The sequence below is a fragment of the Suncus etruscus genome, chromosome 9 (genome assembly GCF_024139225.1).
Source record: "Suncus etruscus isolate mSunEtr1 chromosome 9, mSunEtr1.pri.cur, whole genome shotgun sequence".
NCBI lineage: Eukaryota > Metazoa > Chordata > Mammalia > Eulipotyphla > Soricidae > Suncus > Suncus etruscus.
The window spans coordinates 11,850,490-11,874,074 of NC_064856.1; the positions used below are offsets into that span (position 1 = coordinate 11,850,490).

The following is a 23,585-nucleotide window of genomic DNA, read 5'->3' on the forward strand; positions in this document are numbered from 1 at the left end:
GGCTTTTGTCCAGTGGGGGAGCTGGGGCAAGGTTTGTGAAGCATTAAGGTTTGTGGGGCAAGGTTTGTGAAGCATATAGTGGATGCTTCCAGCTGTTCTTTTTCCAGAAGCATTAAATTTGACCATTCTGTAGGCTGAGCTCCCAGTGGGAGACAAACTGGAATATGAAGATACTTACAGCTTATCTGCCCATTCAACGTCCACATCTATTTCAGGTAACAGGTGAACAAGTGCTCATGTTTCATTTATTTATTTTTTTTGGTTTTTGGGTCACACCGGGCAGCACTCAGGGGTTACTCCTGGTTCTACACTCAGAAATCGCTCCGGGAGGCTTGGGGGACCCAAATGGGATGCTGGGATTCGAATCACCATCCTTCTGCATGCAAGGCAAACGTCTTACCTCCATGCTATCTCTCCGGCCCTCATGTTTCATTTCTACCACTTTTTTTTTTTTGCCCATCTTTCATATGGGACCAATTGAATGGTTTTGGAGCTAGGGCTGGTCAGAATTTCCAAGTCAAGTAGAGCAGCACAGTGGATCATGCCCACCCCCTCACCACCACCTCCCCAGTTCCACCTGTTTTGAACTGGCTTCCTTACCAGTAAGGATAGGGAACAATGTCTGATGAGACAACTTTGTGATCAAACTTTTTTGGGGTGTGGGCACCCAGTGGTGCTCAGGGATCATTCATTGGTGGTGGTGGTGGGGCTGAATCTGTTGGCCTCATGAAAGACAACACCCTACCAACTATCACTCTGACCCCTATGATCAAAACTTTAAAACAAAAATGGGAACATTTCTAAAAATGTTCTCTGGCAGCAAGGTATAGGCTGATTAAGTAATCAAGATACAGGAACTGGGACTAGCCAAAGCAAGGCAGATGTTTGTTTTTTGGGTCACACCTGGCAGCGCTCAGGGATTATACTCCTGGCTCTACGCTCATAAATCACCCCCGACAGGCTGGGGGGGGGGGAGTGAACGGGACCATATGGGATGCCAGGATTCGAACCACCGTCCTTCTGCATGCAAGGCAAAAAGCCTTACCTCCATGCTATCTCTACGGACCAAAACTTCTTTTAACTTAGTCATTGTGGTTTACAGTAGTTACTAATAGGCCATCAATGCGTTTTCCTATTTTTAGCGCCCAGTCCTCATCCAGAGTGACCACTTCCATCATTACCAGTTGCCCCTTCCCTGACCCACACCCTTCCCCCCCACAGTGGCAAACTTCCTACTGAGGTCCTTATCCTGCTCTTTTTGTCTATTGTCTTTGGGTCCCATTTCTTTATATCCCCAAAATGAGATCAATTACACTTGGCATGAAACTTTCCAGACCTATCCTTTTATCAGCAAATTTCATGACATCACCTTTTTTTTTGGAGGGAGGGGGTCACACCTGGCGACGCTCAGGGAGGGGTTACTCCTCCTGGCAACATCAGGGGATGACACGGGATGGCAAGGATCAAACCTGGTTCAATAGCATGCAAGGCAAATGCCTTACCCGCTGTGCTAGCACTCCATCCCTCTATATCATCTTTTCTAACAGAGCTGTGTAGTGATTTACTGAGTACTTGAACCACAGCTACTATATTTATTTACTGGTTTTGGGGCCACACCTGGTATCGCTCAGGGGTCACTTTAGTTTGCACTCAACCATATGGGATGCTGGGGACAAAGCCAGATAGGCCACGAGCAAGGCAAATGCCCTATCCGCTATGCTATTGTACTCCAGTCCTACCACAGCTAATCTTTTTTTTTTTTTTTTGGTTTTTTTGGGCCACACCCTGTGACGCTCAGGGGTTACTCCTGGCTATGAGCTCAGAAGTTGCTCCTGGCTTCTTGGGGGACCATATGGGATGCCGGGGGAATTGAACCGCGGTCCGTCCTAGGCTAGCGCAGGCAAGGCAGGCACCTTACCTCCAGCGCTACCGCCCGGCCCCCACAGCTAATCTTTATCCATGACTGTTCTTGGGCACTTGGTTTGTTTCTAGATTCTGGCTATTGTAAACAGTGCTGCAGTGAACAGTAGTCGCAGAGGGCTTTTCTACATTGTTTTTGGGCCCTTTAGGTATAATCCCAGAAGTGGAATGGCTGGGTCATATGAAAGCTCAATTCCTAGTATGCCTCTCAATTCTATTTTTTGAGGAATGTCCATATTATCTTCCAAAATGGCTGTTTAGCAAATTATTACAGAACAAGCATTCATTTAATCACCAAGATAAATAGCACATTGATAGTAGCTTCTTAAGAGTTTGATGTGCAGGTCAAAGACATTTTTCCAATAAAATAACACAGGGATGGAGCAATAATGCAGCAGGTAAGGTGCTTGATTTGCCTAAGACTGACCTAGGTTTGATTTCTGGCACCACATATTGTTCCTCGAATCTGCCAAGAATGATCTTTGAACAGAGCCAGTACTATATCCTGAGTACGGCTGTGTGACCCAAAATCTAATTACCCACAATTTTATCAGCTGGTACAATTCTTTAAACACATCTATGTGCCTTTCTGCCTACTCAGTATGGGTGACTGAATGACTGATTTATTCACTTCCCTGTGGTAAGTGCTTTGACACAAGCAAAGCAGATACTTGGAATGTTCTTGTGTCCAACACAAGACAATGAGATCATGCTCTGTGAGCTGAACAGATGGGGACACAGGACTAACAGGAAGCAACTCAAGAATCCACTCAACTTTGGAGCCACAGAAGTCATAGGGATATCCATCTCTCTATATCCATATCCACTTACCTTCAGTATGAACTTAAGGTCTTCCTTCTGCTACCAGAGAATTTCCACTTTTTGGAAAGAACCCATTTCCTTGAAAGAAAACCTGTTTTAATCACTACCCTCATCATTCTGTGGCAAGAGACAGGTACCTTCTATCAGGGAGCCCCATCAAACAGGCTGTCTAGCAATCTGATCTTTTACCTACCACTGTGTTTAGTACAGGCTTGGCTCAGACACTATCAAATGTTAACAAACTTCTTATATAGTTAACAACCCAAATTCTGGATGCAAAGTGAGGCATTAGGAATTCTGGGAGGGATGAGACTGTCTCAGGGACAGATGACGTGTGTTACGATTTCATCATAGGTGTTTCTATTAGCTATTCAGAAGCAAAACTTTTTAGGTAGTTCTACAAATGGAACTGAGTTCAGTGTTGGATTCACAGGAAATCACCAGCACCACCTTTTTCTCATGAGAACCAAGAAAACTCAAAACAGGTGATACAAAAAGTCAACTCATTTAGAATCTACTCTTAAGAAACTTACTGGCCAACCGGTAATTACAAATGAGATACTTGGGGATGCCCCTTTTATTGAGACCTCCCTTTTTTCTTTTTTTGGTCACACTTGGTGACGCTCAGGGGTTACTCCTGGCTATGCGCTCAAAATCGTTCCTGGCTTAGGGAACCATATGGGACACCGGGGATTGAACAGTGGTCGGTGTGCAAGGCAGACAGATGCCTTATCGCTTGCGCCACTGCTCTGGCTCCTTGAGGCCCCTTTTTAAAAAATCCAGGATACAAAGAATTCGTGGGTAGAGACAAATCTATTAATTTGCTTCAGTACAAAAAAATATTTGGCTGTCAGTAGATACTTAAAGCTCAGGGGCTGAGAATGTGACTCAAGTGTTAGAACGCTTGCCTTGGATGGATGCAATCTTGGGTTCAATCTCTGGGGCAACCTGTCCCCATCTTGCAATAAGAAACTCATCTGCTGAAAATCTGCCGTGTGTGTGTGTGTGTGTGTGTGTGTGTGTGTGTGTGTGTATGTGTGCGCGTGTTGTGTGTATAAAATGGGTGTCTTTTTGCTATGACAAAAAATATTATAAAACTGCAGAAATACACAAATCTCAAGTATTCCTATGGATTTGACGTGTTCCCTGCACAGTGCACAGCTACACAATCCACAAAGCAAACTAACATTAGCCCAATTCTATTATATGCTGGATTCAGTGCAGTTTCTACTTATTATTCAATCTGTATAATCATCCTGCAAAACTCGTACTTATACCCCTGTTTAAAAAGTTTGAGGACCCCTATTTAGATGGTAAATTCATCATGTCATAGCTTAAAAATCAGTAGATAGTACAATGAGTAGGGCACCATCCTTGCATGCTGCTAACACGATTTGATACCTGGGCAGAACCAAGATTAAGCTCTGAGCACTACTGGGTGTGGCCAAAAAATTAAAAAAAAAAAAATGAAACCCCTGAAATCCAACCACAAAACGTTTAACATGTGTGGGAACATAAACAAGGCTGAATGTGCAACCTCTGTATGCAGGAGGCCTAGGTTTGATTCCCTGCATCATCTAGACTAGAGTAACCCTAATAACGAAACGAGGGCTTGGACTGGGGAGACAACTTAAAAGGGCAAATAAGCGCACTTTACACTTGATCCAGGCAGAACATGGTCCCTGAGCACCTACCTACAAAAGCTGGGAGCAACCCCAGGGCAATAGCCAGGAAGCAATCCTTGATAACTGCCAACAGTGGTCCCCAAACAAGACCCCCAAATCAATAAACATACTTCCAACTTAGTACAATGTCTAAAAATTTCACACTAACAAGTGAATCGTGGAAGATTCAGAGATGTAACTAATTCAAACTATGTATCTAGAGATAACGCTAGATATGGAACAGAAATTTGTAGTTCTACCTATTACTTCTCCTAAGTGACAAAATTTAGTAATTCGTCTAGAATAATGAATGACTACAAACCAGCCAAATTCTTGATAACCTCTAAATTATTAATCTACTGGGGTATTAAGAATAAGTTTGGGGCCGGAGAGATGGCATGGAGGTAAGGTGTTTGCCTTTCATGCAGGAGGTCATCAGTTCGAATCCCGGTGTCCCATATGGTCCCCCGTGCCTGCCAGGAGCAATTTCTGAGCGTGAAGCCAGGAATAACCCCTGAGCACTGCCGGGTGTGACCCAAAAACCACAAAAAAAAAAAAAAAAAAAAAAAGAATAAGTTTGAGGAACTAGAGTGATAGCACAGCAGGTAGTGCTTACTATGTATGTGGCAGACCTGAATTCAATTCCTGGCATCCCATATAGTCCTGTAAGCCTGTCAGGAGAATCCTCGGAGCACAGCCAGGTTTCACTACCAAAGTAGTGAAAAGCAATAATATTTTAGCATGTTTACTAAATTGGTGAGGATCATTGCTTAACATTCAGCCATTTAAGATTTAAGGATTTATAAACAAACATGTCTTTGGTAACTCAGCTAGCCTGTGGTTTATAAATACAGCTGCAAAGCAAAGGGCAAGGTGAGATACTCCTGTAGCAATACTATTAACATGGTACTTGGGGAAGGAAGAGGCAGAAGTGGGAGTGTAAATAAAATTATCATTTATCGAGCATATATTATAAACCAGGTATGAAACTTTCTTACAATGCTTTATAAGAAATAATACCTATAACAGTTCATATAATTCTTTAAGCCCCTTCAGCCCTGAAGACTACTGGGTCACTCTTTTAAAAATTTCTAAGATATAGGGACTCTCCATGCAGGTGGGGTGAGGCAGTAACACACAAACAACAAAGTTCAGGTCTTTTTCTTTCTTTTTGGTTTTTGGGCCACACCCATTTGATGCTCAGGGGCTACTCCTGGCTATGAGCTCATAAGTCGCTCCTGGCTTGGGGGGACCATATGGGACGCCGGGGGATCGAACTGAGGTCCGTCCTACGCTAGCGCTTGCAAGGCAGATATCTTACCTCTAGCGCCACCTTCCCGGCCCCAAAGTTCAGGTCTTATGAGGATAATGGGCAAAGAAATAATGATGTTTGGGAGGAAAGCAGGAAGCAGTGACCTTAGATAGGGTGGAGAGCATAAACTGAGATAATTTAAGCTGAGATAATTTTTAGATCTTTTTGAGGGGACAAAGGACAGATTTACTGAAAAACCTCAAACAGAAAAAGGCCCTAAGGAAACCTCTCTAGCACAAGCCACCAATAATTAGACAAAATACCTAGAGCTAAGACACAGCTGAAGAATAAATTACCAGCAGTGATGAACTGACTACAACTCACACTGATCTTCATAGATCAGAACAGGGTGTGGTCTATGCTAGTGATTATCTGTAGGAAGTGGTGAAAATGACTTTGAGGTGCCCAAGTGATCAGTTCTATGTATAGTCACACTTGAAAACAGGTAAAGACTGAAGGAAATAAAAGTCATCAGTTCCATTTATAATCATACTTGACAACAGGTAAAGACCAGAGAAAATGAAAACCTTAATGTCTTAACAAATCTTCAATTTTCTCTAGAATTTTAGCACTAGAAGCAACTACACTATTTACTGAAAGTCTTATTTTACAAGGTATGTCTCTAAGAGGCCTCTTGTAACAATTTAATTTTCCTATTTGTCTCATACAATGAAGTGGGAATGTTAGAAACTAAAGTTCATTAAATAGGCAAATATTTCACATGCAAAAAAAATTCCAATGGCTTATCTAAACCACACTCTTCACCTACCAATATTAACACATGTAGATGTCATAAAAGGATGCACAAGGAAAAAATTTAAAGATACAAGAAATTTGACATAATCTTATTCTCTGATTTCAACTTTCTTTTTTTTTGGGGGGGGGGTGTCACACCCGGCAGCACTCAGGGTTTAGTCCTGGCTCTGCACTCAGAAATCACTCCTAATAGGCTCGAGGGGACCATATGGGATGCCAGGAATCGAACCAAATTCCTTCCTGTGTTGGCCGCATGCAAGGCAAGATGTCCTACTGCTGTGCTATGGCTCCGGTCCCTAACTTCAGCTTTCTTTCCTTTTTTCTTGCCTTTGGACCACACCTGGCAGTGCTCAGGATCATTCCTGACTCCGCACTCTGGGAACTGCCAAGAATAGAATCTGAGTTGACTGCATACTGGCTGGCTCTGATTTCAATTTTTAATTGAAAGATGTAGTTAAGGACTAGAAATAGTACAGGGGGTAAGGTGCTTTTAACTTTGTACATGTCTGACCTGGGTTCTACCCCATACAGAACCCTGAATCCTATCAGGAGTGATTCCTGAGTGTAGAGCCAGGATCATGAACTGCTAGTGCTCAAAACAAGCAATGTGATTAAATGAAAAGGGGGGGGAAAAGGCATTTAAGTAGGTACAGAAGTAAAATCGCCTCATTTGGCACCAGTAAACAATTTTTTTAAGAGTCATAACTCTTTTGATAGTCTCTAAGCTGTCAAATTCCTATAACTGACCAGCATACATCTTTCTTCTAAGTCTCAAAGCTGGCTGCGCCATCATAGGGCTTATTACTATTCTAGACCATTTCTGCTAACGAACAAGTTTTATCCACAGACCACTTTACGTAGGCATCTAAGCTTCTAAAATCAGTGTCAGCGCTATAAAATAACATAGAAGATAGCTGGATTGGTCTCCTGACTGAAAACAGAGTAATCAGTTTAAGAGGGGCCTTTGCTAGAGATCATATTGTGAACATCTTATAAAAGCCAGTATCAAGGACTAATCTTCCATACCTGAGAGGCAAGGGAGTTAAATTTATCAAGAGTATAATAGGTGCTAAACTCCTTACATTTACTCCTATCCAATCCCATAGAAACAGTGGTGCCATTTTACAAATGATTTTAAAATAAAACTTGCTAGTAAGCCATGTATGCAACAAGGTCAGGAATGAAAACAGTCCTGTTTACCAACATCATGCTTTTATTGTAGCTCACTGTCAAAACCTTCCAGGTTTATTTTCCACGGCTAATCTTACTCCACCCCCTTCACATTTCTATCAACCAAATATTAAATTCAAAGCACATTAGAACTAAGCCATCCATCACACACGGTGTCGGTTGGAGAAGCATACTGCTCACGCTGCAGGGACATTTTATTTGTTTAAATGTTTTTATTAAAAAAAAATTAAAGACCTTCATGGCACAACTTCTTCCCAGCACAGTTAAACGTTTTAGTTATACCAGTTACAATACAATTACAACCAATAAATCAGGGAGGTGGGGTGGAGAGAAGGGAGGATGTCTGACTTAAAACTTGGGGGGGAAAAAGTGACGTGCCCCACTTAAAACAAAGTTAAAAAGTACTTTAAAAATCTTGAGTCGTTGCCAATACAACTGTCTTGTAGTGACAATTCCCATTCCTGACATCTAATCAATGCAGACACAAGTAGTGCTGAGAAATAGTGTCCCGATACAAGGTATACAGATGAGGTAATTTACAACACAGAAGTTGTTAATTCTGTAAACCCTTGCCCCCCATGGGTTGTCCCCACCCTCTTCCTTTATTTTATTTTATTTTATTTTTTGCTTTATCATGCTTCTGCAGTGACTCCTTAAGTAGCATTTAAAATTTTTCCATTTATTTTAAAAGGCTCTTGGGTGACATTTCAGAGTCCTCTGCATTCACCTGCAGTTTCTTGCAAGGTCTGCAGTGTTTCCCCACAACAGTCCAGCTCCACTTAGATTCTCCGAGCTACAATGGTGGGATCGGAAGCGTTAAGTTAAACCCTCCTCCCCACCTTAAAAGAAATAATTAGTTAATTGTAAGTGTCTTGTTCAAATCAGTCCAGTGCAAATGTAATCACAAATTGCACCTCTGGCACGTCGGTGCTTTGAGTTTTTGCACAAATTCAACATAACCCTCACAGCATAAAAGGGTTAATAATAATAAATACCAACTAGCAGTGGCCACAAAGAAAAAGAATCACTCTGCCACAAAGTCCGAGTGTTTTCCCTAAAGGAGGCTTCCTCGTAAGTTTGCCATTATATTCATGAAAGCCATGACCTTACAAGTTATTACCAAAGCCAAGATAGATTACGAAGTTACAGATCATTAAGTTCTACTCCTCAATTATTTTTATGACGCCAGGTGAATCTATAAAGTTAGAATGGGGAACTAAGGTGTTAGATTTCAAAATATATTGGAAGAATTTTTTTCTAGTCCCCCTAAGCAGCTACTGCAATGAAATAACAGGAGAAAATACAGAGCTGATGGTTTTGCTATTGTGCTTAAAAAACTAGGCTTCCTCAGTGAAGCACCTGATAAACTTAGGTGGTTAGATTACAGTGGAAAACCACTTGACATACACACAAACACACAAAACTGGCGACTTTCCCCACCCCCCAATCCCTGCACTGCTGAGACACAAAATGAGTTTTATGGCAAAGGATCCTTAAACCCCAGAGACGCTTTGGCTTGTGGTGCTTTTAAGGCCTCTCTACCCTGCCAAGTACCATGGGTTGAACGAGGGGGTGTATAAAAATTGGGGCCTTAGGAAGCCTCACGGTACAGGGCTGTAGGGCCCTCAGATGTGAACATGAGAAACCCACCCAGCGAGACCTTTACAGAGGGAACTTAAATCTAACCTTGATAAATAAAACCAAACGTTTATTTACACCAAAGAATTCCAACACTGGGTCTTTCACATATGAAGAACAAAGTATTATATATATACACACAGCAAGAGCGGCAGGATTGTAACAAGAGAGTTGATCATTTCCCCACAATTACAGGTCTACCATTTCAGACTCACTGGAGATAGTGGATCTGCTTCCACCTCTCAGATACACTGATTGGACCGAGGGGGCAGGCCTTCTCACTGAATGGCATGTGAGGGAAGGGAAAGGCAGGAAGAAAAATATGCAGAAAGCGCAAATGAAATCAAGGTGGCCACACCTCCATTAGGTCTCCTAGAAGAGTTGCTAGAATGAGATCTTTCTTTACAAACAGTAGATTTGTGTCTTTTGGAAAAAGCAATAAGTTATACCTAGTAACTAAATGAATTCAAAATGGCCAAGTCAAAAACAAGATTTTTTTCTTTCCATCCTCCCATCAGCTACAGAGCATGTTGAAATATCAGAGGGGGAAGACCACAGCAAGAAGCCTGGGAGGAAAAGTATTCCAAACTTTTAAATGGAAACTAAAGTCAACAGTGAGTAGTAGGAGTAAGGGCTAAGGTCAATAAAACATGATTCATACCTAAACACGTTTCCAGAACCCCTTTCGGTAGCTTTTCAGCACTGCAATGTAACTAACGCAGATTCCCACTAGGTTTGTCAGGGTAAGCCCACAGAAGCACTTCTGGAGTACAGTGATAAGTAATTAACAGTTTACTGCTCTGAGAGATTGGGTCCTTGCTTCTTTTCTCCCTCCCACCTTTCTCGAGAAGCTCCAGTTCTGTCATCTCTGGAGAAGAGCGTGAGCAACAAACCCTCTGAATGTGGAATGGATGGGGGAGCAATGGTGGGCCTGGGAAAGAGTCTCCACCCAAACACCACAGCCAGGAATGAAGCTGCCTCATCTTTGTTTTTAGTGATAAGGAACTCAATTTAGAAAGGGAGGGAAAAAAAATAACTGTTCATGAAATATTCCACTTGCAAGTTAATTTTTCAGGGAATTCCCCTGAGTTATGAAAAGTTTGAGTTTAAAAAAAAGGGGAAAAAGATAATTAGCCTATTATAATTTTTTATGACTGAACTACTATAAATCCACAAGCAACGGTTCAGACACGGTGCTTCTGAAGTGTTTCACCCCTCTCCACCAGGCGCAAGCTGCATCAGGGAGAGAGTGGACTCCCTCCCACCTCTGCTCAGGCATCAGGAGATAAGAAGGGGCCATTACTGCTGAGCGCCAGCGGCAGCTGGAACAGGCATCCCAAGGGGGTTGGCAGCAGCAATCACTGGTGAGCCTGCCAGAGGTCCAAGGGGTGAAGGGGTTGGCACTGAAGAAATCCCTGAAAAAAAGAATTCACAGTGAGCCAAAGACATCCACTATGAAAATTTCAGTCATTAATTTTTCATAAATTAAATCTCAAAAAGTGACACAATAGTGGTTTCTCTTTCAACACACTTGTATACCTAACACTTTTTTTTGGGGGGGGGGAACACAACCGGCGGTGTTCAGGTGTTACTCCTGGCTATCTGCTCAGAAATAGCTCCCGGCAGGCATGGGGGACCATATGGGACACCGGAATTCGAACCAACCACCTTTGGTCCTGGGTCGGCTGCTTGCAAGGCAAACGCCGCTGTGCTATCTCTCCGGGCCCACCTAACACTTTTGTATTGCAACTGATTATGTGGAATAGAAACCAAGGAAAGTAAAATTGCATGTAAGGGGGATGCATTACACTAAAAGCCATTAACAGTGGACAAGAACACTTCGCATTTATAAATGAAAATAATGCTTGAGAGCCTACTCCTTTATTTTCTTCTATCATCTGTTAAGATTGTCCAAGATCAGTCTCTTTGTGGACTACAGCAATCTGTGCTCACTTCTGTTAATACCAGGGGACCACAGTAGTAATGGATGAAGGGTCAGTGGTATGCAAGGCAAGTGCCCTGCCCTGCCCACCATATTCTCCTGGTCCCAGTCTAGTTTATATTTTGCCTTTGGGCAGAGCCCACGGTGTTCAGGGACCGCTGCTGGTGGACTCAAGAGGACCTTTTGAGGTGCTGAGGATTGACTACACCTGCTGTGTACAAAGTAAGGGTCTTACCTGCTGTACTGTCTCTTTCTGGTCCTAATTTTCAACTATTACATGTATTTTTTTTCAAACAGGCAATAATATAGTCACAGGTTCAAATTACCAAAAGTTCTGAAGTATGTTCATTGAAAAAAATGTGCCTTGTTCTGTGGCTTGGCTAATTCATGGCACCATTTTAGGAGAATGCCCTTTTGAAAATATTTTATGCATACATTTAAGTATAGTTTTTAAAAGGATATGCACATAAGAATAATATTTGTGATCTCAGACATGGCTCTGCATCTTGCTTTTTAAACTTTACATTATCTTGGAATTGAAGCTAGTAAAAGAAAATGAACCCATATTCTCTGGCTGTATAATAGCCTAGTAAGTTCATGTCCATTAGATCATCTATCAATAATTAGTTCATTCAATTCTTTGAGTGTCTGGGGCCAGAGAGATAGCACAGTGGTAGGGCGTTTGCCTTGCATGGAGCCGATCCAGGACAAACAGTGATTTGAATCCCGGCATCCCATATAGTCCCCCATGCCTGCCGGGGGTGATTTCTGGGCAGAGCCAGGAGTAACCCTTGAGTACTGCCGGGTGTGACACAAAAACCAAACCAAAACAAAACAAAAAAAATTCTTTGAGTGTCTGGGTAAATAAATGGCATCACTACCATTAAGTGTACCCAGATGGAGGCTGCCAATATGTGTACTTTTTTTTTTTAAAGTACCCTATACAAATCCTACCTTATTGCCCTCATTCCCCTCCCCCCCCCCCTTTTTTGTTTTTGAGCCACACGCAGCAGCACTCAGGAGTTACTCCTGGCTCTATACTCAGAAATCGCTTCTGGCAGGCTTGGGGGATCATATAGAATTACCAGGATTCAAACCACCATTTGTCCTGTATTGGCTTTGTACAAGGCAAACGGCCTATTGCTGTGCCATCTCTCTATGACCCCCCTGTCTATTGGGGGGGGGGGGAATAAGGCAGATTTGGACCTTATCTAGCTGTACACAGAGGACCAGTAGTGTCAGGAATTGTAACTAGGTTGCCCTGCAAACCATTGACCCATATTTGATCCTCCGTAACACAAAGGGCCCCTGAGTTAAGGGCCCAGGAATTAGCCCTGAGCCCTGTTGGGTTTGACCAACCAAAAAAAAAAAAAAGACTGATCAGGAACCTAGTGTTATTCGAAAGTGACAGAGAAAAACAATCTTTCTTTTTTATTCTTCCTGACTAATTTGGACTTGTAAATCTCCCAGTGAAAAATTTTGGGATATTAGCTAGAAGAGACCATTAGAAATTCAAAATTATGGGCCCAGAAAGATAGCACGGCGGGCGTTTGCCTTGCAAGCAGCTGATCCAGGACCAAAGGTGGTCGGTTCAAATCCCAGTGTCCCATATGGTCCCCCGTGCCTGCCAGGAGCTATTTCTGAGCAGACAGGCAGGAGTAACCCCTGAGCACCGCCGGGTATGACCCAAAAACCAAAAAAAAAAAAAAAAAAAACAAAAAAACAAAACAAAACAAAACAAAAAAACCATCAAAATTATTACTAAGTAAATTAACTTCCTTTTTTTTTTTTTTTGGTTTTGGGGTCACATCCAGCAGTGCTCAGTGGCTACTCCTTGCTCTACACTTAGAAATTGCCATCAGCAGGGGACCATATGGGATGCCAAGATTCAAACCACCATCCTTCTGCATGCAAGGCAAACGCCCTACCGCTGTGCTCTCTCTCTGGCCCAAAGTAAATTAACTTTTTTTTTGGGTTTTTGGGCTACACCCGGCATTGCTCAGGGATTACTCCTGGCTGTCTGCTCAGAAATAGCTTCTCCTGGCAGGCACGGGGAGCCATATGGGACACTGGGATTCGAACCAACAACCTTTGGTCCTGAATCGGCTGCTTGCAAGGCAAACACCGCTGTGCTATCTCTCCAGGCCCGTAAATTAACTTCTAACAAATATGGCAGGTTTGGGTTGAGCAATAGCACAATGGGGAAAGCGTTTGCCTTACACGCAGCTGACCCAGGTTCAATCCCTGGCACCCCATATGGTAATCTGTGCCCTACAGGAGTGATTTCTGAGTACAGAGGCAGGAGTAACCAGAACACCAACAGGTATGGCCCAAAAACAACAAAATATGACAGGTTTTATGTTCATCAAACAAATTTAATAGACTATAATACATGCCTGGTGGTTGCCTGTCAATATGATAATTTTGTATGAATCAGAATCACTGCTAGTATGGGGTATAATGTGTTAAGACATAGAAGATCCAAAGAATCAGATCACACAAAGAGAACTAAATTAATAACGGATTTCTATATTAAATTGTTTTCATCAATATACTGACCTGACATCATATTGGCGCTGCTGACTGGTGTACTGCCCCCTGCCATGCTAGATGAACCCATTCGAGCCTGATCCTTCACGACAGTGTCTAGAAAGGAGGCAAAAGGATAAAGTTTTATTTAATATGCTTCAAGTATTAAACAAGTGCTGAGACCTTTAAGCAATCCCCATACGTTGCTTTTTACTTGTGTATGCGTGCATACACATTTGTACTGCAACTTGCAGCACTCAGGATTTGCTCTTTGCAGACTCTGCACTTGGGATTCACTCCTAGTAGACTCTTGAAATTATATTAGGATGGCAGGGATTGCGCCCAGGTGGCAGTCTGCAGGGCAAGTGGCGTACTCATTGTACTATCATCTCTTTGGCCCCTAGAGTCTATTATTATTTCCAGAAGAACTTAAGATATTAAATAGATTCACCATGAATGTAACAAAAAGTAGAACCATTTTTCCTTTCAAACAGTGACAAAGATCAACTCCTAAACCAAATGGTAAAATGAGAAGGTAATTATGCATACCAGTTAAAAGAAAAAAATTCCATTAGGATAGAAGAGGCAATATAATTCAATTTGGTCAAATAGATTAGATTATCAGCAAATTGGTTTTACTGCTGTTCAAAACTCAGTCAGTCAAGCACAGTAGCTAGTTTGTACATGTTAGTGCTAAGGCCAGACTTTACTCTTTCAGTCTGCTAAAGGTAGATGAAAGTAAACAAGAGAACTGATTTACAACAAATCTACTCTTTCACTCCAAAAGAGTAACTCGATGTTGAAGCCAACATCACAGTGAGATTGGGGTGCATCCAAGTGACACTGCACTTGCTTTTTCCAGGGAAGCCTAATTTGCACAAACCTAGGTCAAAACGTTCACACAGCTTCAAAACCTAATGGTTCTCTCCAAAATGTTGAAGACAGGACAGAAATAAAACATTTGTTCTAATATTACCACTCTAAACTGGCCACTGACCAAGTATTACCCGTACTGTAAAAAAAGTAGCTTCTATAAAAGTTATAATGTGTCAGGTCCTCTATGAGACATGAATGTTTCCAACTTTATAGGACAGGTGCCAGAACTAATCCAATGTGGAAAAAAAAGAAAACATTCATAGATGATGTAAGCTATAAAAGTAACAACTGGATTCAAATCTCTTCTGTGGGACTCTAGGTCTAGAGCCTTTCTCACAGTATATATCCATTCTGTGTTACACACTCTACTGCGTAGGCTTCAACCGGCTCTGCTGTAAACAGCTGGACTCACAGAAATAGGGGTGCTCCATGGCCTCTCTTGCAGTGAGCCGTGACTGATGGTCATATCGTAGCAGCTTATCCAGGAAATCCAAGGCCTCTGGGCTGACAAGATGCTGGTTTTCACTGTGGACAAAACGCTCCCATCGCTTACGAGAGTGCCTGCAGAGTTAAAAGGAGGGATCAGACAGTGCTAGAGATGCCTAACATTTCACTTCTGCATTTCTTTAGTGGATAGGAGGCAAGTAAATAGCAAAGGACCAAAACTTCAGACGTCATGTACCACTCTAAAGATATTCAATGGAATAAGAATGCAACAGAAGAGAAATCTGTGTTCTCAATGTTATAAAACATCATTTGGGATATTTTCTACACGGTTGAAAATTTCTATGTAGCAAGGAAGGAAATGCATGGCTCTTTTGCCAACTGTCCAACGATTTTCACTAGAAAAATTCATCTTTTTCTGGTAAGTAGTAAATGAATACTCTAGGTTGTCATTATTTTCAGAGTCCAGTTGTATGCATATAAAACTGTCAGGTTCTTTCCTTTTCTGACACACCAGGAAGTGCTTAGGGCTTACTCCTGGCTCTGTATTCAGAAACCACTCTTGATGGGCTTGAGGGACCACATGGATGCTGAAAAAACGGAACACAATCCAACGCAAATTATCCAATGTACTATTTTTTTTGTCCCTGTTCATTTATTCTGACAAAATTGCAACCCATATAATAGAGTCTACATGTTAATTGTTTTTTGTTTTGTTTTTAGGTCATAACTGGCAGTGTTCAGGGGTTACTCCTGGCTCTGCACTCAGAAATACCCCCTGGTAGGCTTGGGGGACCATATGGGATGCCGGGATTCAAACCACCTGTGTGCAAGGCAAACGCCCTACCACTGTGCTATCTCTCCGGCCCTACATATTAATTGTTATAGAGGATTTCTAACTATAATCGCCCTTCAATCCAAAGGTGCTACTACAGACCTGCCCGTGAAGATCTTATGGCACAGGACTAATGATAGTTCAGCAGTGTTCAAAAATTGAAGATACATATTTTGAGCAAAGTATCATTTACAAGAATAAGTGCTTAAGGCACAGACGTGTAGATTTTGTTTATGACTTACCTGCCCAAAATATCATTGAAACGTGGATCTAATTCAATGTTGTATTTGTCAATATAGTCATATAAATCTTCTGTCCCCAGAACTTTGGCTATCCTCACCAACTAGGATTAAAGACAAAAACCCACACCACAAGCACATTACATGATTAAATCAATAGCCAAGACAGAGGAACAGGGATATTCACGATTTAAGTCTCAATTTACTTCAAAAGTGTGTGCACAACAGAAAGCTTTTTTTTGGGGGGGTGGGGGTGGCGCACACTTGGTGATGCTCAGGGGTACTTCTGGCTATGGGCTCAGAAATTGCTCCTGGCTTGGGAGACCATATGGGATGAGGGGGATCAAACCACAGTCCATCCTAGATCAGCTGCGTGCAAGACAAAAAGTCCTACTGCTACACCACTGCTCCGGCCCCAGCAGGATAGTAAAACCCCTTCTATTACAACTTGATGTGGAGGCACCAGAAAAAGGAAACTTTGCCTTTTTATTTTGGATCCACACCTGAGGACTTACTTCTGGCTTTGCACTCAGGGATCAATCCTACATGTTTAAGTATCCCTCCAGTCCCAAGAAAACTTGCCTTCAACTTCATTTCTTCCCCCTCGTGAAGTCTTTTTTCTCCCCCCTCACATAACAAGGAAAGATGTCACTTCTTCTGGGAAGGCCATTCTCACAACTGCCTGGTGCCTACACTCTTCTTTCTTCTTTTTTGGGGGGGTTCACACCCAGCAGTGCTTAGGGGTTCCTCCTGGCTCTACGCTCAGAAATTGCCCCTGGCAGGCATAGGGGACCATATGGGATGCTGGGATTTGAACCACCATCCTTCTGCATGCAAGGCAAATGCTCTACCTCCATGCTATCTCTCCGGCCCCTACACTTTTCAAGTTTGTTTATTTATTTATTTAATGATTGGTTTTTAGGCCATAGCCAGTGATGCTCAGAGGTTACTACTGGTTCTGCACTCAGAAATGGCTCCTGGCAAGCTCGGGGGACCATATGGGATGCTCAGAATCAAACCAGGTCCTTCCTGGGTCGGCCACATGCAAGGCAAATGACTTACTACTGTGCTATCTCTCCAGCCCTAAGCCTACACTTTTATGTGTTTAATTCCCTTACTAAATAATCTCTAAGGCAGTGGTCGGCAACCTTTTTTTTTTAACTGACCCAAATCTCGCCAAAACCATGATTGAAATTTTTTTTTCTGGTCACACCCATTTGATGCTCAGGAGTTACTCCTGGCTAAGCACTCAGAAATTGTCCCTGGCTTGGGGTGACCATATGGGATGTCATGGGATCGAATTGCAGTCCTTCCTTGGCTAGCACTTGCAAGGCAGACACTTTACCCCTAGCGCCACCTTGCCGGTCCCACGATTGAAATTTATTTTGAGAGCCATATAGGGTGCGCACTGATTGAGGCTAGGAGCAGAGTCCTGACTCCTGGAGCGGCTGCCCGGCACAGAGAAGAGCCACATGTGGCTCGTGAGCCGCAGGTTGCCAACCATTGCTGTAAAGTATTTGAGAAATGACTATTCTTTATTTCTCAATCATGAGAAATCCTAATGTAGAGTTGATTATTATTTTTTTTTTCCATTTCTGGGACACACCTGACTCAGGGTTTACTCCTGGTTCTGAGCTGTTGGGACTCAGGAGATTGTATGTGGTTCAAGGATCAAACCTGGGTTGGATGCAAGGAAAGCAAGAGCCTTACCTATTACCTCTCCAGCTCCAAGGAAAGCAAGAGCCTTACCTATTACCTCTCCAGCTCCATAATTGCTGATTTTTACTGAATCTAGGCAGTGTTTTATACCTTCAATATCTATTAATGGCAACAATAACACAAAGTATTGGAAATGATCTAGGTTCTCTTGATTAAAATATTCTCTGATGCCAGAGTCCACAGGGTTTGGAGGGGGCCCTTCAGATTGTTGGAGGCCAAGGGACAGGACTCTGACAAGATACTTTAAGCCTTTTTTAATTTTTTAAATAGAGAAGCCAGGGGCCTTACCTCAAACATCTTGGTTGGGAGGGAGAAAGAGGGAAAGAGCTGGGTTTGGGAAGAGGGCAAGGTCAGATTGAGAGCCAGGTAAAAAGAATGAAGTATACAAAGTAAAGGATAAGCAGTCCAGAAAGATAAAGCTGAAGGTCTTTCAAAATCAGGGGGAAAAGCCAGGAGTAGAAATAGTTTGGTCAGATTGCTTCTCAAACTGCGTCCTCAATCTGCAGTAACAACTCCACCCTGGGACTCTCTGGGAGTGGAGGGTGGTAGTGGTGTTGTAGCTCTAGCAGGCCAATAAAAGTTGTTTAAGGTCTTAAAGGGATGAACCCCTTTTATGGCTGGTGCTGGTCTGCTGCTGGGTAATGTAGGACAAGATTTTGATCTTCAAGAAAGAAGACTAATGCCAAATCTAACAGTATAATTCAACTCAATTTATACAGACATATATATATATATATATATCAGATATAAACAAAATAAAAACCATGGCAAAGACCCATTATGAAACAATAAATGCCAATAAAAGGGCAGCTCATAAAATCCAGTCTGAGGATTAACCTCAGGTTGGCCGAACAAACTGAATTTATTTACTCTAGAGTAGTGGTCCTCAAACTATTTTTTAATAGGGGGCCAGTCACTGTTCCTAGAGCGTTGGAGGGCCGGACTATATTAAAAACAAACACTATGAACGAATTCCTATGAACACTGCATGTATCTTATTTTGAAGAAACAAAATGGGGGCAAATACAACGAGGCACACAAACCAGGTGATATGTGTGTGAGAGGAGAGAGAGGGGGAGAAAGAGGGAGGAAAGGGGGAAAGAGGGGGAGGGGAGAGGGAGTGAGAGGGGTGAGAGGAGAGAGAGAGAGAGAGAGAGGAGAGAGAGAGAGAGAGAGAGAGAGAGAGAGAGAGAGAGAGAGAGAGAGAAAGAGAGAGAGAGAGAGAGAGAGAGAGAGAGAGAGAGAGAGAGAGAGAGAGAGAGAGAGAGAGAGAGAGAGAATATATGTGGGTGGGTGTCTGTCACACACCTGATGATGTTCAGGGATTACTCCTAGCTCTGCATTCAGGAATTAGTCTGGTATGTTAGAGGGATCGTATAAGATGCCGGGAATCTAACCCAGCCTGGCTGTTTTTAAATGCCCTACCTGCTGTATTATCTCTTCAACCCATGGGAACCTCTTAACCAGACCTACTGCAGTTTCTAATGAGACAGACCTAGCTATTATTAGGTCAGCCTAAAACATTTCCTCACGTGAACAACATATATCACCTGATCATAATTATCATGTCCATGGAAAAAAGGCTCCTTCCGAAAGATCATACTGGCCAGCATACAACCCAAGCTCCACATATCCAAACTATAATCATACATCTGCATTAAAGAAAATGTCAGTTACTATACACAAAATAGCTATTTTGAAACACAAAATTGACTTTCTATTCAAATATTAGTATATTTTGTTTGTCATGTTTGGTGAGTCATCAACGTTATATCCTGATATAGTATTTCAATACTTCTTTTTTTTGGAGGGGGGGGTGGGGCCACACCAGCAGTGCTCAGGGATTACTCCTGGCTCTATGCTCAGAAATTGCTCCTGGCAGGCTCGGGGGACCATATGGGATGCTGAGATTCGAACCACCAACCTTCTGCATGCAAGGCAAATGCCTTACCTCCATGCTATCTCTCCAGCCCCTTTTGGGTGGGGGGGGCACGGGGGTGTGTCAATACTCCTAATTTCAATTAGAAAGGATATTTTTACTTTCCCTTTAGTTACAACCAAATGTAGGGGGGAGGAAGGGGTTCCTATGTGCCACACCTGTCGGTGCTCAAGTGCACTCTGCACTCGGGACCACATGAAATGCCAGGGATTGAACCCAGGTCAGCCGTGTGCAAGGCAAACACCCTATCCGCTGTGTTATCACTCGAGTCCAGTATATTATCACAAGTTATAGTCGATGAACTAAGGTGATTAATTTTTTATATTCATTGAAAGATACATAAACAACATTTAAAAACCACTTAAATGGTTATTTTACACAAACTATATAAAATAAATAGGATTACTAATATTTTTGGTGGTGTTGGGAATCAAACCTAGGAGTTCCCACAAGTAAGAAAGTATGCTACTGCAAGTCACATCAGTAGGCTGAGATAGTTCTGTACTTACCTGATAGTCTACAAGAAGTTCAGGACCTTTGAAGTATCGGGAAGCAACACGAACATTGTATTCTTGGCCAGGATGGTAAAATTCAGCCAAACCCCAGTCTATTAGTCGTAGCTAAGGGATATGGGAAAGAAAAAGAATAAATCACAAAGTTTTATCTTTCAAATTCTTCATTGTGTATAAAACATGATCAGACTGCTGTACGCCAGTGAGACAAAGTTCTTACAAACTATACAATTTCATTCTGTGCACTGGGGACCATATGGGACGCCGGGATTTGACCCACCATTTGTACTGGATCAGCTGCATGAAAGGGAAACGCCCTACTGCTGTGCTATCTCTCCGGCCCTCAACAAGTTTTTTTTTTTTTCTAAGGCCACACTTATTAGTGCTCAGGTTTTATACCTGGCTCTGCATTCAGTGATCACTCCTTGTGCACTCAGGAGACCAGATGGGGAGCTAGAGATCACTCCTCGAAGGCTTAGAGGACCAAAAGGTATGCTGGGGATTGAACCAGGGTTAGCCACACGCAGAACAAACATCTTATCTTACCTGCTGTACTATCTCTCTCTCTAACCCACTATATTTTCTGTTTATTTTTAGGTCAGATTCAGTGATACTCAGAAGTTACTCTTGGCCCTGTCTGTGCTCAGAGATTACTCCTGGCAGGCTTGGAGGACATATGGGATACCTGTATTAGAAACTGAGCCAAAAAAAAAAAAAGAAAAAGAAACTGAGCCAGCTGTGTGTAAGGCAAACACCGTATTTGCTGTGCTATTGCTCCACCCCTGGACCACTACTTTTTAAGATAGCTTTTTCTAATAACGTGAAATAAAAAACTGAAAAATTTAAGCTGGAGTGGTAGAGTTTGCTTTGCATGCAGCTGACCCAAGACAGACCTGGGTTCAATCCCTGGCATCCAATATGGCTCCCTGAGCCTGCCAGGAGCGATTGCTGAGCACAGAGCCAGAAGTAAAAACAAAACAAAACAAAACACCCACAAAAAACCAAGTAAAAATATGCTGAAACCCAAGAGAAGACTTGTAGCTTTAGGGAAAAGGCCTGATAATCATCTTTAAAGTTTTGCATGATCAGGTTATTCTTATGTCTGTGACCTCATTTTCATCTCCCCTTCCTTTGATCCCAGCTGTATTCTTGCTACTGTCCCAACTTGCCAGAAATATTCTTATCTCAGGGTTTCTGCATCTATGAAACACTTCTCACTAAGATCACATGGATAGATAGTACCCTTCAAGTACTTTCTAAAATGTCACCTTCCCAATGACCCCTTCGGTCTTGTTTGAAAACTCTTGATTGTTGAATTAATTTCACTTTTAACTTACTTTAAGCTCCCACAAACACGAACAATTGACAGGAACATATCCAGTTATCTCATGCCTATAAGGCATCCACTAAACTAGTTATTACAAAATGATATTACAACTACAAGACCAAGGATATGACCCAGTGGTGGAAATGGCATGGGAAGCTTTGGGTTCAATCACTGGCAGTATAAAGAAAAAAAAAAAGTTGAATGTATAATCGCCATGCCCCCAAATTATGTAATAAGTAACCACCATTTTTACTACAGTGGGGTTGGAAAACTGAAATGTTATGTATGTGGTCAGCAGAACTCCCCTAAAAGCTTACTGCTCCAATTACTGCTCAGGGACCTCATTTCATATGCTATTAAGTAGGAGCATTTTCTGAATTTTTTACCCACATAACTGTAGATATTCATGGTAATTTCACAGCATACCAGCTAACTATTACTGTAGCTTTTGCGTTAATAAATAAAAGTTTAAAAGTCATAGGGCTGTATTGTAGGCAGGGCATTTGCCTAGACCCAGATTCAATCCTCGACATTCTATGTGGTCCATGAGCCTGCCATGAGTAATTTCTGATTACACAGGAGTAACCCCTGGGCACCACCAGGTGTGGCCCCAAATAAGAAGAGTTTCTTGAGAAACTAATTACTAAATAAATCAATCTAAAAGTCAGGTTCCCTGGTAAAGACAAATCCTTTTGCTTCTTCATAGCAATGTTTGTTTCCTTGGCCACCCGTGACAAAATTATGGGAGCACACATGATTTACCTGCTTACTGTACTATATCCCTCCGGCCCCTCATTATAGCATTTTTGCTAGAATTCTTAGGAATATGAATAAATGACTTAAAAATAGGATAGTTTGTTATTTTCTGCTTTTGGGTTACACTCAAGGGTGCTCAAGACTCACCCCTGGCTCTATAGGAGGGATCAGGGAAAATACAAAAATGAACCCAATTTGGGTGCATATAAAGCAAGTGAACTACCTGCTGTACTATCTCTTTAACATTCTCACCCTTAACAAGGTGATCTGTTAACTAATTCATTCACCATGTATTTGCCAAGTGCCTAATGTGCGTTAAGGATTGTGAAATATTCATTTCTAGGTAGTGCTGAAGAGCCTGGTTTAAATCCATGTTGAAATGAGATATGCGGTATAGCTTTTACCTTTCTGTGTTCATGATCAATCATTACATTATGGGGTTTCACATCTCTGTGCATAATTCCCATGCTGTGACAATAATCCAAGGCCTATGGTAAAATGAGGTAAGAAATAAGGAGTTAACTTCAACAAGTTATTTTTACAGTACAGCTCTATTCTTTTACTCCCTAGCATTTTTTTCTACCTCATAACACTGTTTTGAGTCAGGGTTAGTACAATGATTCACACAATTATTCTTCAGAGACTTATTCAAGATACCAGTTAAAAAAGTTCTGTTCTGGGGCCAGAGAGCCAACCCAGGACCTAAAGTGGTTGCTTTGAATCCCGGCGTCCGGTATGGTCCCCTGTGCCTGCCAGGAGCCATTTCTGAGCAGGAGTAACGCCGGGTGTGACACAAAAAAACCAAAGCAACAACAAAAAAGTTCTGTTCTTCCTTACAATGCTTCAACATCTTTTCTGTTAGAAAACACAACATGCATCACTTCTGATATCTTTTTGTCTGTTTTGGTTTTTGGGTCACACCCGGCAGTGCTCAGGGGTTCCTCCTGGCTCTACGCTCAGAAATCGGCCCTGGCAGGCATGGGGGACCATATGGGATGCTGGGATTCGAACCAACTACCTTAGGTCCTGGATTGGCTGCTTGCAAGGCAAACACCGCTGTGCTATCTCTCCAGCCCTGTTTTTGTTTTATTTTGGGGGGTGGGGTCACAACAGCAGCGCTCAGGGGTTACTCCTGGCTCTAATCTCAGAAATCGTCCCTGGCAG

The 23,585-nt window shown here is 42.3% G+C and overlaps 1 protein-coding gene across 1 annotated transcript in view; it reads right to left on the reverse strand.

Annotated features, from left to right (window-relative positions):
- Positions 1-7,857: 7,857 nt before the first annotated feature.
- The window catches only part of CSNK2A1 (casein kinase 2 alpha 1), a 53,287-nt gene continuing 37,559 nt past the window's right edge, over positions 7,858-23,585 (reverse strand). The window contains exons 7-13 of the mRNA XM_049779289.1: positions 22,826-22,909; positions 20,336-20,446; positions 19,438-19,539; positions 16,172-16,272; positions 15,063-15,211; positions 13,805-13,891; positions 7,858-10,718 (exon numbers count right to left, since the gene is read on the reverse strand). Of these exons, the coding sequence (XP_049635246.1) occupies positions 10,603-10,718; positions 13,805-13,891; positions 15,063-15,211; positions 16,172-16,272; positions 19,438-19,539; positions 20,336-20,446; positions 22,826-22,909 (750 nt within the window). The 3' untranslated portion in view covers positions 7,858-10,602. The remainder of the gene's footprint in view (positions 10,719-13,804; positions 13,892-15,062; positions 15,212-16,171; positions 16,273-19,437; positions 19,540-20,335; positions 20,447-22,825; positions 22,910-23,585) is intronic.